This window comes from Henckelia pumila, chromosome 2 (assembly GCF_033568475.1).
Source record: "Henckelia pumila isolate YLH828 chromosome 2, ASM3356847v2, whole genome shotgun sequence".
NCBI classification, from domain to species: Eukaryota; Viridiplantae; Streptophyta; class Magnoliopsida; order Lamiales; family Gesneriaceae; genus Henckelia; species Henckelia pumila.
In genome coordinates this window covers 143,953,963-143,967,566 of record NC_133121.1, presented here as the reverse complement: position 1 = coordinate 143,967,566, position 13,604 = coordinate 143,953,963, and the positions used below count along the sequence as shown (strand labels likewise).

Sequence of the window (13,604 nt, the reverse complement as noted above, 5' to 3'; positions counted from 1 at the left end):
ATCCTGTCTTGCTATAAGCTAGTTAACGTAAATGATATATTGCTCGCTGGGATTTTATAATTCCCACATGGATCAAAATTATTTATATTAGTATTCTTAATTAATTCGACAGTGATATGAGACGAACGGTAGCAAATCAATTCATAGCTTATTAAGCATGTAAATTAATTTAAAGAAACAACTTTAGTTCGATATAACCTCGAAATGTGATTGACAAATTGCGAGGACGTAAATATGAATACACAAACATATATATATGTACATAAATGACATGTACAGAGTGGCTGGGTTAAAATAGAACATCATACTGATCACGTCATGAATGAATACGTGTGTAGTATCATCTAGGGTCAACTTCGTTGGGTAGCTCAAAAACTCATATCAAGATCATGGATAGCTGGTATTTTGTCATCACCGTAGTCTCGGTTTCCATCATAATGGTGGCTCCCGATGCCGAATCATAAGTTAAGAACGTATAGGACTGAGCGACCATATTAGAATACTATCTCGAAGAAAATACTGCTCAACATGATATATACATATGCAACACATGAATAAAACAGTAAAATATGCATATATATTATGACAAATAAATTAATGCAATATATAAGAATGCATACTCGCTGACTATGCAATCTTACTCACGTACTTCTAACACGAGTATAAGATTCTCACATGCTCCGATCCAAAACACCATAACCAAGAATACTGGTATTTATCACTAATTGGAATTAGAACCCAAATCCAAATCATAAGAAGGCTCATGTTTCATATATGTCGCTAGTCTGCTGAGGACGAAAGCTTCGTAGCTAAAGTCTAGCATTGCTGCAACTCTTGAAACGCCTTACTACTGATTGACCCTCGATAATACGACTACAAACCCTCAAATATACAATGAAAGTGAGACTAATCACAAATTCACCTCCAAAATCAATGACGGAGCCAATATTCTAAATCCACATAGGCTAAATTTTTTATAACGAGAAACAAAATAATACATAATATTAAAATCATGAGTAACATATATGTTCGTTGTAGTCTCAAAGAGCTTAGCTACAATATTTTTCTATGGAACATGTAATATTTGAAAGCATTTGACTCAAATTTTTACTATGCAATATTTTTTTTAATCTTTGATTGTCCTACAAAAAAACTAATATTGAAGTTTAAATAACTCGTTTGTCATAACATATTCATAGTACATGGAAAATGCATTGAAAATAATCATTGATAACGTGAAAAACTTGAATGAATGTACTAGTTTCTTGAATTATGGTTATTAGATTTTTGTATCTTAATCTTGAATGATGTCATAACATATTTTCTTGATTTAAACATCACCAAATCTTGAATTCGATTAAACCTCCAGCTCCATTAATTATATGTAAATTATTCTAATGATTTATTTGAAACTACCCAAAAAAAAGAGTTTTAGAAACGGTTATTTATTATCCTTAAGAGAGATTTTTTACCGCAACGAACATTTTTGAAGCGGTTTAGCAACCGTTTTTTATATTAGCGGTGTTATAATTTCAATTCAATCGGTACTTTTAAATGATACTGAAAGTCCAAAAACCGTATCTGTATCCATCCTTTACAATCGGTCAATAACCGCTTGTGTAGATGCTCTAATGCAAAGGTATAACCACTTTTGTAGCTCTTATTTACAAGCGGTTTTCGCCCCTTGTGAAGTACCTTTCTACCTACGGTTATGTAATCGGTTGTGTTGAAACTATGTTGAAGCTGTTAGAAACCGCATCATTTACACACTTGTAGGATTGGTTATAACCTCATCTATAATTTTTTGGAAGCACTCATCTTGCATTTACTGAAGAGGTTGAAACCGATGCTAAAAGTTGTATACTAACAGAGGTCTGCATTATTTGCTATAGTTACTGACCGTTGTTGTGGTATCAACTATATAAACTTATTATATCGATTTCAGATAATTATAGAATGATTCATTTCACTATTTTGTGATTAACCTTTATATTGTAATCACTAAAACTCGGTATCGGGTTTTAGTGGTCGCACACGAAAAATCCTGCTAGGGACCCTAGGGTGCAGATGATAATTTTTGTATATATATATATATATATGCATACTATACATATCCAACATGAGCACAAAAGTCTTGTCGTAAGTAAATATGAATAATATGAGAAACACAAGAGAAATGAGGATAATTGCATTTTTGAAATATTAACACAAAAATTAAACAGAACTTGCAAAGAACTAAAATTTAAATATAAGAGAAGTAATAATTTTCAAAAAGAAACTCTCACAAACAGATCTCAAGTATATGTATTACATGTAACATAACAATCTACAAACCACTATTATTTAGGATAATGATCTGATTTTGTTGGAAGTATCATTTTGATATGCATTTATGCATGTCATTGAAGGAAAATGCAAGAACATGCAAAAAAACCCTAACAAAAACATCTTTTCTTGAGAACCAAACTCATCGATTCCGTTCAAATTTACTTTGGTTTATTATTTGGTTTAGATAGAGGGGAGAATCTACGAGTTCTTTCTTCAGAAGTTGATGGATTATTAAGTTGTTGTTGTATGATGTTTACGAGCATAGCTTCCATCTACGAAAAATAAAAAATTTGCCTTCATGTACTTAATCATAAAAGATATTTGAAATTTCTTTCGTTGTTATGAAAAATGATGTTAATTGTGTTAGTAATGATTCAGGTCCACGAAATCCCCCGGTATTTCCAGAAAGTTACACGCTACTACAAATAAAAAGTATCCGAAATTCAAATATTCAAAACATAAACTACTACCAACACTACAAGACCGATATTCAACCAAAACTTTCATCATCAGTTTCATTGTTCACAACTGGAACAACATCAATAGTTGATCCCTCTATATCATCTCTAAGTAACTCATTGTCTAGAATATTTATATCACCTAATAACACCTGCATATAAAAATTATTATGAATAAAATGCATTGTATCCATATCATCTTCATCACCCATAGTGTATGTATCTCTTCGTGTGTGACGAATGGCACAATATCAATCCTCTTCCTTTGGATCACGAACATAACAATCATTTGAGCTGTTGTACGAGGACATTTCTCTTCTGCAAAAGTTTTCTCTACAGCTTCAAAAGTGCTAATATTCTTAGGTTTAGCTGGTGATTCCAGAACCTCTATTTCGTCATCTGAAGTCAAGTATACATACTCCAAATTTTTTTTGGAGTCCATTGGCAGCATGTAACACCAACCAGAGTTGACAGTAGTATCCGAGGATTCCTCCAACTCACTCATGTCATCAGCTCCGACTCACTCATGTCAGCAACTTCAAAGAATGAGGAAGTTTGATTTCTAAACACAACATTAGTTGTTTAATATGAACTTGAGCAAGGAAATTCATTCCAAGTTGTTCTTATATAGAATATTTGAGGTAGAAGGTTAATAAATGAAGCATTTACAGCCTTTTACACATTCCACAACTGCCTCGTTAATTTGTAGAATATAGTGCCCCTCCCATAAAATTTGAGTTAGACTGATGTGAAGCATACACAATGACAAAAAATCAAATTTGATTCTACTAATCATTATATCACATTAAAAATTAATATGAAGCAAGTTGGTGGAGAAAATAAATGTAAAAACATATATTACTAGCTTACTTAATGTATCAAAATAATTGTTCACTAACATATATATTACCAAAATAACAACCATGGCACATCTAACATACACAGAGACATCTAAAAATCACCCTGGTTAACATACAAGTGAGTATCGAGACCAAAAACACTCTTATTTTATGACGTTACAATCAAACTTGCGCACAATTAATATGGCATACTAGTATAACACATATCATTATCATAAGCTTCTGTCGTTACTTGGACAAGAAAATAATAAGTAAGATTGACACAAAGAATTGAGGAAATGAAACCAAAACAACAACATGTTTCCTCTCCGGTAAGTGTGGAGTTGGACAAACGGGTTTGTGTATGTTTGAGGGAGAGAGTGACCTGGGGTCAGATGTGGGTGTGGATATGGATGTCTCGCCATTGAATGATGATTTTTTGTGTCTTGGTTCATTGTTTACTCTTTTTTAGTTAATGCGGTTGGTAGTCGGTCCACCTACAATTACACTTCCAGTGAAAGTTGTTTGAAAATTGGATACGTCATGGATTCTATGGTATTCGTTGTGCCACAAAAATTTATTTGGATAGTTAAGAGAGGCTGAACATATGTAGTAATATTTTCCAGGTTTGGTAGAAAATTGTCCAACTTGTCGTAAAACCATTAAATCATTCCCACACTCATAGTTTGGTGGTTTTGGCGAATCCATATCACCTAAAATGTAAAAGATAGGTTAATTAGATGCGTTAAAATATAATTGAGGAACAATGAATTTTATCCAATCAAGAAAAGAATTTTTTTTGGTAAAAAATTTATAAAACAAATCAACCAACAAGGACAAGTGGAAGAAATTGAACCAAACCCATGATATCATTAATAAGCATCGGTTGCTACTAGTTACTTCAATTTTCAACTGCAAGAATTAGCTTCTTTGTGCAAAACCAAAAATAAAGTATCAAATCACTAGCATAACAGTCAAAGATTCATCGAAGTTGTTTAAACAATGTATACATGTCCAAACCCAACAAAGTATGTACTTAAACTGTTAGAAATGTGTTTAGATACTGAAAATGGTGCAACAAAATATGCTATAGCAATTTTTATAGTTCTAAATTGTGTACATTTAGGAAAATTTTCCAGGAATTTTAAAAATATCTACGAATAAAGGTTAATTCAAAATTCTGATAAAAAATATGGATCTTGATGAACGCGAAATCGTGTATCGAAACTCGAAATACGTTATGTTAAAAAATAAAAAGAAAAAACCAAATACATTACCTGCAGATATGAGGAAGGTAATGATAGGAATGTAAAAGTTTGATTTTATTTCTGTTGAATCTGATGCTAATATGTTTACAACATGAAAATGAGGCATGAATTTAAAATATGTTCAAGAGGCTGACAAATAAAAATAACACGAACCCTAATTTATTTTACAAATAAAAAATTCAATAAATACTGTTACAGATAAACCCTAATTTATTTCGAAGATCGAACTGAAGAAAGAATCAGGGACTCACCAGATGGTGTTGTCCATTCACCGGAGGAAACTCCTAGCTTTGATCTGACGAGAGGAAGAATGATTGTTGATGGTGGTAGGTGGGGAGAAGCAACTGGAGTCAATAGTGGGTTGGTGATGTGCATTGAATGATGTTGTTGTTCCTAGATTTTGTCCCAATTTGCAAGGGCATTTTCGGTAAGTTGTAATAATTTTATATTAAATAATGGTTTCAATCACACCAAATCAAACACAATAAAATTTATCATTTCATATTACATATCCGCGTATTCTCTTTTTTAATCACTATGATATGATAATACATCATTCTTTCATCCCATCACACGAACCAAGCGGTACCTAAATGGATTAAACTCATCGGTGGAGATTCCTAAATGTACGTTTCTAGGACCAGATGTAGATTCACAATGTCTTTCATCAAATGTCTTCCATTCTTGAGAATCGCCTTGGTGCCTTAGAGTTCCATCAGAAACTCGTTTGTTAAAATGCCACCGCATACTTTCATACGTTTTGGATGCAATGTTCTAAAAAGTGGAAGGCAGTAAACGGACGATCACCCACCGCCTAGGCGGTTTTTTATTTTTAGCCTAAATATATAATTCTTCCTACACGATTATTTTATTTTTAGTTTAATTATTTAATTCTTCTTGTTATCTAATTAATATTTCTCTAATAATTCTTCTTTATTGAATTCAAACTCAAAATTCATCGCATGTTTCTCATCTTCATTTGATACAAATTGATCGAAAAATCTGTCAAATGTGTATGTGCGCGCTATGGACTTGTTCGATTTTGATTTGTTATTCTATTAAGTTGTCAAATTTTGATTTTGGTTCACTAACTTTTAATTTTTGATTATTTTAGTCAAATTGTTTACTTGATGTCTTACAAGTCACTACTTTTAAGCATAGATGTGAAAAAATATCGAATTTTCGATACACCAAAGTTTAAGTACCGAAAAAATACCAAATTTACTGAATTTTTGGTACGATGATGATACCAAATTTTTCAGTACGATAACGGTATGAGTTTTGAAAATTTCAATATATACCGGATCACCGAAATAATATATGAAAATTTAAATAACAATATCGTACCGAAATCTCGGTATACCATAATTTTTTGACATAATAGTTATGCTAATTATATGTATCTAAAATTTCTTATACTGAAATCGGTATGCCGAAAGTTTCGATACGTTATCTGTAAAAAAAATTCATTATACCGTATTTTCGGTATGATATACGATATATAATTTTTGGTACGATACGATATACAACCCTTAATTTAATTTTAAGCTTGCAATTTTCAATATCAAATCAATATTTTCTGGGATTACGTCCTCATTTCTCGGTATCACATCCGCAATTTGACTAAAATAAAAAAAAAATAATGTATCAAAACAACATTTTAAAAATTTGATAGAAAACCGAAATTCAACTAGCTAATCGAAAAAAAAAAAAATTCTCTCACAAATTAATATGCCAAAAAAAATTTCACGTTTTTTTAGTCACTATTTAATATAATTAATTTGATTTCGTAACAAGTTATCAAATAACACTGGTGTTAGATTTTTTTCTCTCTGTTTATTTTTAAAAAAAAACATTTCTGCAATTAAATCGATAAATAGCTTTTCTCATATTCACTTAATCGATTAGCTGAGAGCCATAGACTATTAATATTCCCTGTTAAATGATTAAATTTTATTTTTTATACATCTAACTGTTAGATTTCATAGTACAAGCCAAAATCCATGAAGAATAAAAAAAAAACAAGTATGTTGGCAGACAAGGGTTTCGTGAGAATACAGAGTAAGTCAACTAGAATTGTTCAACTATCTATTACAATGACCAAGAATGAATATAAGTATTTAGGATTAAAAAAAGACTAAAATAACCTTAATAGATAAAATAAGATAAATACATTCTAATATCCCCCCACAAACGCACGATGCAGTCGCAAGAAGCATCGAGAGTTTGCCAACAAGAAAACGAAAGCGCGGAGCAATCTATGAGGTTGAAGGAACAAATGGCAAACTAAGTGTGCCAATTTGAAGATGATGACGAGTAACATGACAATCAATCTCGATGTGTTTAGTCTTTTCATGAAACACTGAATTGTGAGGAATTTGGATAGTTGTCACAATACATAGGAGTAGGATGAGAAAGAGTAACCCCCATGTCAGCAAGCAACCATCGCAACCAAACAATTTCAGTAGCAATTAGGGGTGGGCGCGGGTCGGGTTTTTTCGGGTATGGGATTTGTCGGGTCGGGTACCCGACATGTCGGGTAGTCAAAATTACTACCCGAACCCGATCCGAAATAATCGGGTACCCGATTTCTTCGGGTAGGGTGCGGGTACCCGTTTTTTTTTTTTTTTTTTTTTTTGCAAATTCATTGAATGTAAAAATTAAAATCGATCCATATATTTGTGGTTGTGAGGTACTTCAATCCTTTGATATTTACTTATTTTTAACAAGTTTTATAAGAAATTTCTCAATTATATCAAAGAATTAAATAATCGAGACATGTGGAAAAATAATCATTATTTCTTGAGTGATATTTATGTATATCCAATCCAAAAAAAAACGAACGATCATTTTAGTTGAGAGCAATAAAATAAAAATAGCGAGGATATGAACTTGGATAATGCATACTAATATATATTAATTTTCCAAAAAAAATTAAAAAAATTTAAAATAAAAAAATTTCGGGTACCCGAACCCGATCGGGTAGTAATTATACTACCCGACACCAACCCGAAAAGCATAATATCGGGTTCGGGTTCTACCCGAACCCGATTTTTTTAAAAAATAATCGACCCGATTGGGTCGGGTAACCGATACACGACACTAAATGCCCATCCCTAATAGCAATAGAAGACATGACTCTATACTCAGCCTCTGTCGAAGATCGAGAGACAACATACTGCTTCTTACTTTTCCAAGAAATGAGAGAATCACCGAGAAAAATACAAAATCCAGTGATAAATTTACGATCCACTAGATCACTAGCCCAATCAGCATCTGTGTAGACATGCAACTCTAATGTTGAGGTAGAAGCAAGTAAGAGACTTTGGAAAGTAGTATCTCGAAGATAGCGTAAAATACGAAGCACAACTGCCCAATGAACTGTAGTAGGAGAAGAGACAAACTGACTGACAATATGAACAACATAGGCAATATCTGGGCATGTAATTGTTAAATAAACCAAGCTACCTACAATAGTGCGATATAAGGTAGGATCGGGCATAGGTATGCCATCTGAAGAAGAATATTTGACATTAATTTCAAGAGGTGTAGAAACTGTTTTTGTATCAGTGAGACGACCACGCTCAAGAATATCATCAACATACTTGGACTGTGAAAGAAGATAAGCTTTAGGAGAAGAAGCTACTTACCTACTTCAATACCCAAAAAGTACCGTAAAATACCCAAATCCTTCATTTCAAAACAAGTAGCTAATTTAGACTTCAATTCTGTAATCCCATCAACATCATCTCCAGTAATAATCATATCATCAACATATAAAGATAACAAAATACGTCCAACAGTAGTGCATTTAATGAAAAGGGCGGGATCATGATTACTAGGTTGAAATCCTAGTGAAACAATCATAACAGAGAATTTTTCAAACCACGCTCGTAGAGCTTGTTTAAGTCCATATAATAATTTCTTAAGCAAACAAACTTCACCAGGGTTATGAGAAACACCAGGAGGAGGAACCATGTATACTTCCTCTTGAAGATCACCATTCAAGAAGGCATTATTAACATCCATTTGAGAGATATGTCACTGGCGAATTGATGCAACAACAATTAGTGTACGAACAATTGTCATTTTTGCAACAGGAGCAAAAGTTTCCTCATAATCCAAACCACATTGTTGAGAAAAACCTTTTGCCATCAATGTGGCTTTATACCGTTCGACCGAACCATCAAATTTAGTTTTGATCTTGTATACCCAACGAGAGCCAATAGCATTTCTGGTGACAGAGGTACTAAGTCCCAAGTATGAGTTTTGGGTGAAGCAGATAGTTTGTCAGTCATAGCAGAATAAAATTCTTGGATACTCATACCTTTTTGTTGAAGTGATCGAATTTCAATTTCTAACTGATATTGTTTCGCTAAGTTGGATTGAGTATACAGCTGCTGCAAATGATCCCAAACTTCCTTCGTTGTTTCGTACTTTTCCAGTTGTATGCCTATCGAATTTTCCACCGAATTGTTGATCCAAGTAATAATGTTGAGTTATTTACTTCCCAAACATCTAATTGTTCCTCAAATTTTCCATCATTTTGATCCTCGGGTTTCTTCTTTGTTCCAGCAATATAACCCCTTTTTTTTTTTTCTTTCAAGAAATTTCTTATCACGTAACTCCAATATACATATTTTTTGTCATCTAATTTAACAATAATTGATTACAATGAATCATCCCTTTCAGTTGCCATAACAAACAAAACCAACAAATATCAAGAACTTAAATAAGAAGCCCGCGAAAGAGTGAGTTACCAACCGGATAAAACAACCAACCAAATAAGGGCTTTTTTCTCAAAGCCCAGGCAATGCCGTGCACAATAGAGATGGACGAACAGAAAATATAAACACCAAGAAACTCCTCTCTGATACCATGTTAAATTTCATAGTACAAGCCAAAATCCATGAAGAATAAAAAAGAACAAGTATGGAGGCCGACAAGGGTTTCGTGAGAATATAGAGTAAGTCAACTGAATTGTTCAACTAACTATTACAATGACCAAGAATGAATATAAGTATTTAGGATAAAAAAAAAATAAAAGACTAAAATAACCTTACTAGATAAAATAAGATAAATACATTCTAACACTAACATTTAATAATTTGCTAGAAATGATTATATTATATGATAGATGTTTATGCAAGAAAAATAATCTCCTGTTTCTAACTAGTTCACAGCTAAAAGCTGAACGAAAGGTTTATATACAACTTTGACATAAAATTAAACAGATGAATGCGATCACTTGAGACAAACTCGTGGAGAAAAAACAAGAAATGAGACATCTCCTTGGCCTCAAAGAACCACTTGATTAGGAACCAAACCCGAAAACCGACCCGGCCCTTCATCCAACCACTTCCGAATTGGTGTCATCCGAGGGCCAGATCACAGTCTCAACAAGGCGTTCGCGCAACAACTCCAGATTTTGATCCGAGATCCTTTCGTACATCTCCGTATGATCACATTTCTGTTGACAAATAAACAACAATTCATGACTAATTATACGCAAGTATTAAAGAGATTTCCGTAACATGACAAAGAACAGTCCAGAATTAGAGTAGTAATTTCTCATACTTTAACCCATTTTCCATAGAGGTGAAGACGAGTAACCATTACTCTTTCAGCAAGATCGTGCTTCTCCTGTGAAAACGGAAAGTTGGAGTGGCGCGTAAAAGATCAGTAAGAGATCAATGTCGACGCTTTCTGTATTAGAATACACAAGCTCAAGATAACATTCTACCTTTCCGAGATTGCGAAGAAAACTCTTCCCAAAACCATACTTATTGGATGCAACAAAACTGCAAAAAGAAAGTAATTTTGTTAAACTCCTGCAGATGCTACATCTCTAACGGCACTTTCCATGGTATGCTTCCCGCTACATGAAGATCAAACAATAAATACACAGACGTGATAAGAGTCTTCGCAGTTTAATGAAAAGAAATGTTGCACGGTTAAAAATTATCGAAGGGTTTCTTTAGCCAATTTGGTGCAGTTTTGTCAACCTAAAATTTGGTATCTCACCCTGTACATACTAATTTGGAGTACATTAATGTACTGTTATATTTGGAATGTCAATTATATAACACCTAAAATAACATTATGTTGAATAAAAGGGAATGGTAATGCATTAATAGGGAGGTCATTACATTTGTTGGTTTGGGAAGTACAACACAAAAAACAACAAAACTTTGATTAAAACTGAAATGGTATATATGCACAAGTATTTTTACGAATCAAAACTTGGGCATTCGTCGCTGCTCGACCAACACAATATTCACTATCTAAAGGTTTCTGTACTTTCGAACACAAAAAATAGAATCAAATTGTCCATCTAAAAATATCGACACAGAACAGAATTCCAGTACAGAAAATAATTGTATGTGATGCACACAATTATTTACGTACACGCGTGCAAGCTCTGATCACTGATCTATATTAAATCTCCTGCAATCGCAACTGGTTATCCATGAGAAATTTATAAGACGATTTCTTTGTGAGGTGTTTTTCCATTTCACAACAAGAAGGGTTTTCCACGACAATGGGTTTTTTTTTGTTGATTTCTCCTCTCCAGTTATTTATGCTGTTGTTATCATGTCACCCATACAGAAAACGGCCAAACACGAACACAAAAATAACCAGCTTACGGAAAACACTTACTCATAAAACCACCGATACTGAGTAGGATTCATCTCATAAAGCTGGTTCATAACAGTCCTTACAGCCTTGTAAGTGAAATAGTTCAGAATTTGCTGCATACAGAAAATGTTATTCGTCAACATTCGCCGAAGATTCTTAGCACACACATTCGCGAATTTAACTCAACAAATGGTGGCCTACAACACATTAGTAAAGGAGATTCAGTTGCCATCGGCTAGATTATGGCAGCGTTTGGATATGCTTGAAAACAAGTGATTCTCGTCTTTTCTTTACAAAATTTGAATAACGTTTAAACAATCATTTCCAATCATTAACTATATACAGTTCGATTCTAAATAGAACTCAGTAAGATAAGCTTCCCAAATCGCAACTGAACTTTAGGTTTCCAATTTCACTCCCATTTGATCACAAATGAAAAGCCATGACTATTTATGGTCACAGAGTATTTATAATTTATCTATAAAGCTTCAAACTTCGAGTGGGAATCATACAATCCAACTGAAAGGCAACACATATAGTGATCATTCATTCCCTTTCTACTCAGATTTCGGTCTTATAGGCAAATGAAACAACATTCTACGCAAGAACAGAGTACAAACAGATTAAGATTTCGTAATATCTGGGGCAAGCAGAGAGAATTCTTACAGTTTTCACATCATCGAAGTTGTCCTCGTACTGCCCGGCCAATTCGTCAACAATCACGAGTTTCCTTAATTTCCTCTGTTTCCTCCGATTGTCACCCGAAAGAGCTTTAATGGAAGAAGAATCAAGAAACGAGGTGCTCAAATCCAACGACCCTAAATGAGGCACACGTTTTTTACCAAATGAACCCCTTTGCCAAACCAAATCTCCAGAGCTCAAATTGCACGAAGGCATAGCATCCAAGAACCAGCAAGGAGTGGCGTGAGAATCAACCACCGATGAACCAACTACAGAAACAGGTCCCACCATTCTTCTTCAAAACCGTAATGGCAGATTTTCAGAACAAGATTAAATCTTTATCGACGCAGAAGGCTGGTGAAGTGAAAGATCAAGAAAGTGAAGGAAACCCACCCAAGACAGAGAACAAAGAAACGATAGATACAATGTCCAAAAATTTCGGAGAATTCTCGATTTACTAGAGGATCCAAAGGTTCGTGTACTTGATCCAAAAGGGTGATCAGGTTCAAAATAGAAACTTCAAGATCAAAAGGTGGCAAATGTGAGGCAGAAGAAGTCGACGATTTGTTGGGTGGAGGGGTTGTGAAAACTCTGACCAGAGAATAAATCTGAGGCCTAAATCACTCCAACCGCAAACATTTTGCTTGAAATCTAGAGCAAAGTGGGGTTGCAAGTGTTGGATTCTGTGAGCCCACCTGGAATCTGGTCGTTTGGACTTCTCAAAATTTTCTTCCCATTTTACTGTTATTCTCGTTTCCAAAATTATATTTCATTTTATACTTGCACGACATTTTTTTAAGGATTTTTTTCAGGATTTTTTACACTGTTTATTGTAAAAAAACCATTAATTTTTTCGCGTTTAAGATAGTTGTGCAATTTATGTGAAGGTTTTATTTATACCGTAACACGCCATAGGAAGGAGCGTGATCAAAATGAAGTCATGCTATGTGACAAAAAAATAACGTTTCAACTTGACGTCAAAAAAAAAAAAAAAGAAGTTAGGTCACCTTAGGAAGCTTGAGTATAATTTTTTTAAAAAAAAATAAAGTAATATTCAATTGTAATCTCATTAATTATTTATTTGCTAGCAACCCGTGGCACGCGCGTTGTGTATGCAACGAAAAAAATGTGACAAACATGTTTGTTTATAACCTTCCACAGTTTTCCAAATAAATTTAATTTACTGAGATCAAATAAGATAATTAAATTATTTAAAACACACATATATATACACATTGACATGTATTTTTTAAAAAACGCGTTGAACTTAAAAATAAAATTGAAAATAAAATCCTAATATGTACATGTTTATCGCAACCAAAATATTTGTTCATCTAAAACTCAAATATATTCATGCATATCAATATTTGATCTTAAACTTCTTTCATGAC

At 33.4% G+C, this 13,604-nt stretch overlaps 1 protein-coding gene across 1 annotated transcript; it reads right to left on the bottom strand.

Annotated features, from left to right (window-relative positions):
• Positions 1–9,983: 9,983 nt before the first annotated feature.
• LOC140884352 (chaperonin-like RbcX protein 2, chloroplastic) lies at positions 9,984–12,927 on the bottom strand. The gene is made up of 6 exons (XM_073291086.1): positions 12,629–12,927; positions 12,199–12,508; positions 11,554–11,645; positions 10,637–10,694; positions 10,471–10,536; positions 9,984–10,363 (listed from the first exon to the last, which is right to left on the bottom strand). Exons 2-6 carry the CDS (start codon positions 12,502–12,504, stop codon positions 10,241–10,243), a joined length of 645 nt encoding a protein of 214 aa, XP_073147187.1. The 5' UTR covers positions 12,505–12,508; positions 12,629–12,927; the 3' UTR covers positions 9,984–10,240.
• Positions 12,928–13,604: the final 677 nt, after the last annotated feature.

Bases quoted from the DNA above. Each gene is read 5' to 3' on its own strand.
- LOC140884352 (XM_073291086.1), bottom strand. From the start codon at position 12,504: ATGGTGGGACCTGTTTCTGTAGTTGGTTCATCGGTGGTTGATTCTCAC. The intron at 10,695-11,553 runs GTAAGTGTTTTC...TTCTTTTTGCAG, and splicing joins CAGTATCGGTGGTTTTATGA to TTTTGTTGCATCCAATAAGT. The intron at 10,364-10,470 runs GTATGAGAAATT...ATTTGTCAACAG, and splicing joins TCTATGGAAAATGGGTTAAA to AAATGTGATCATACGGAGAT.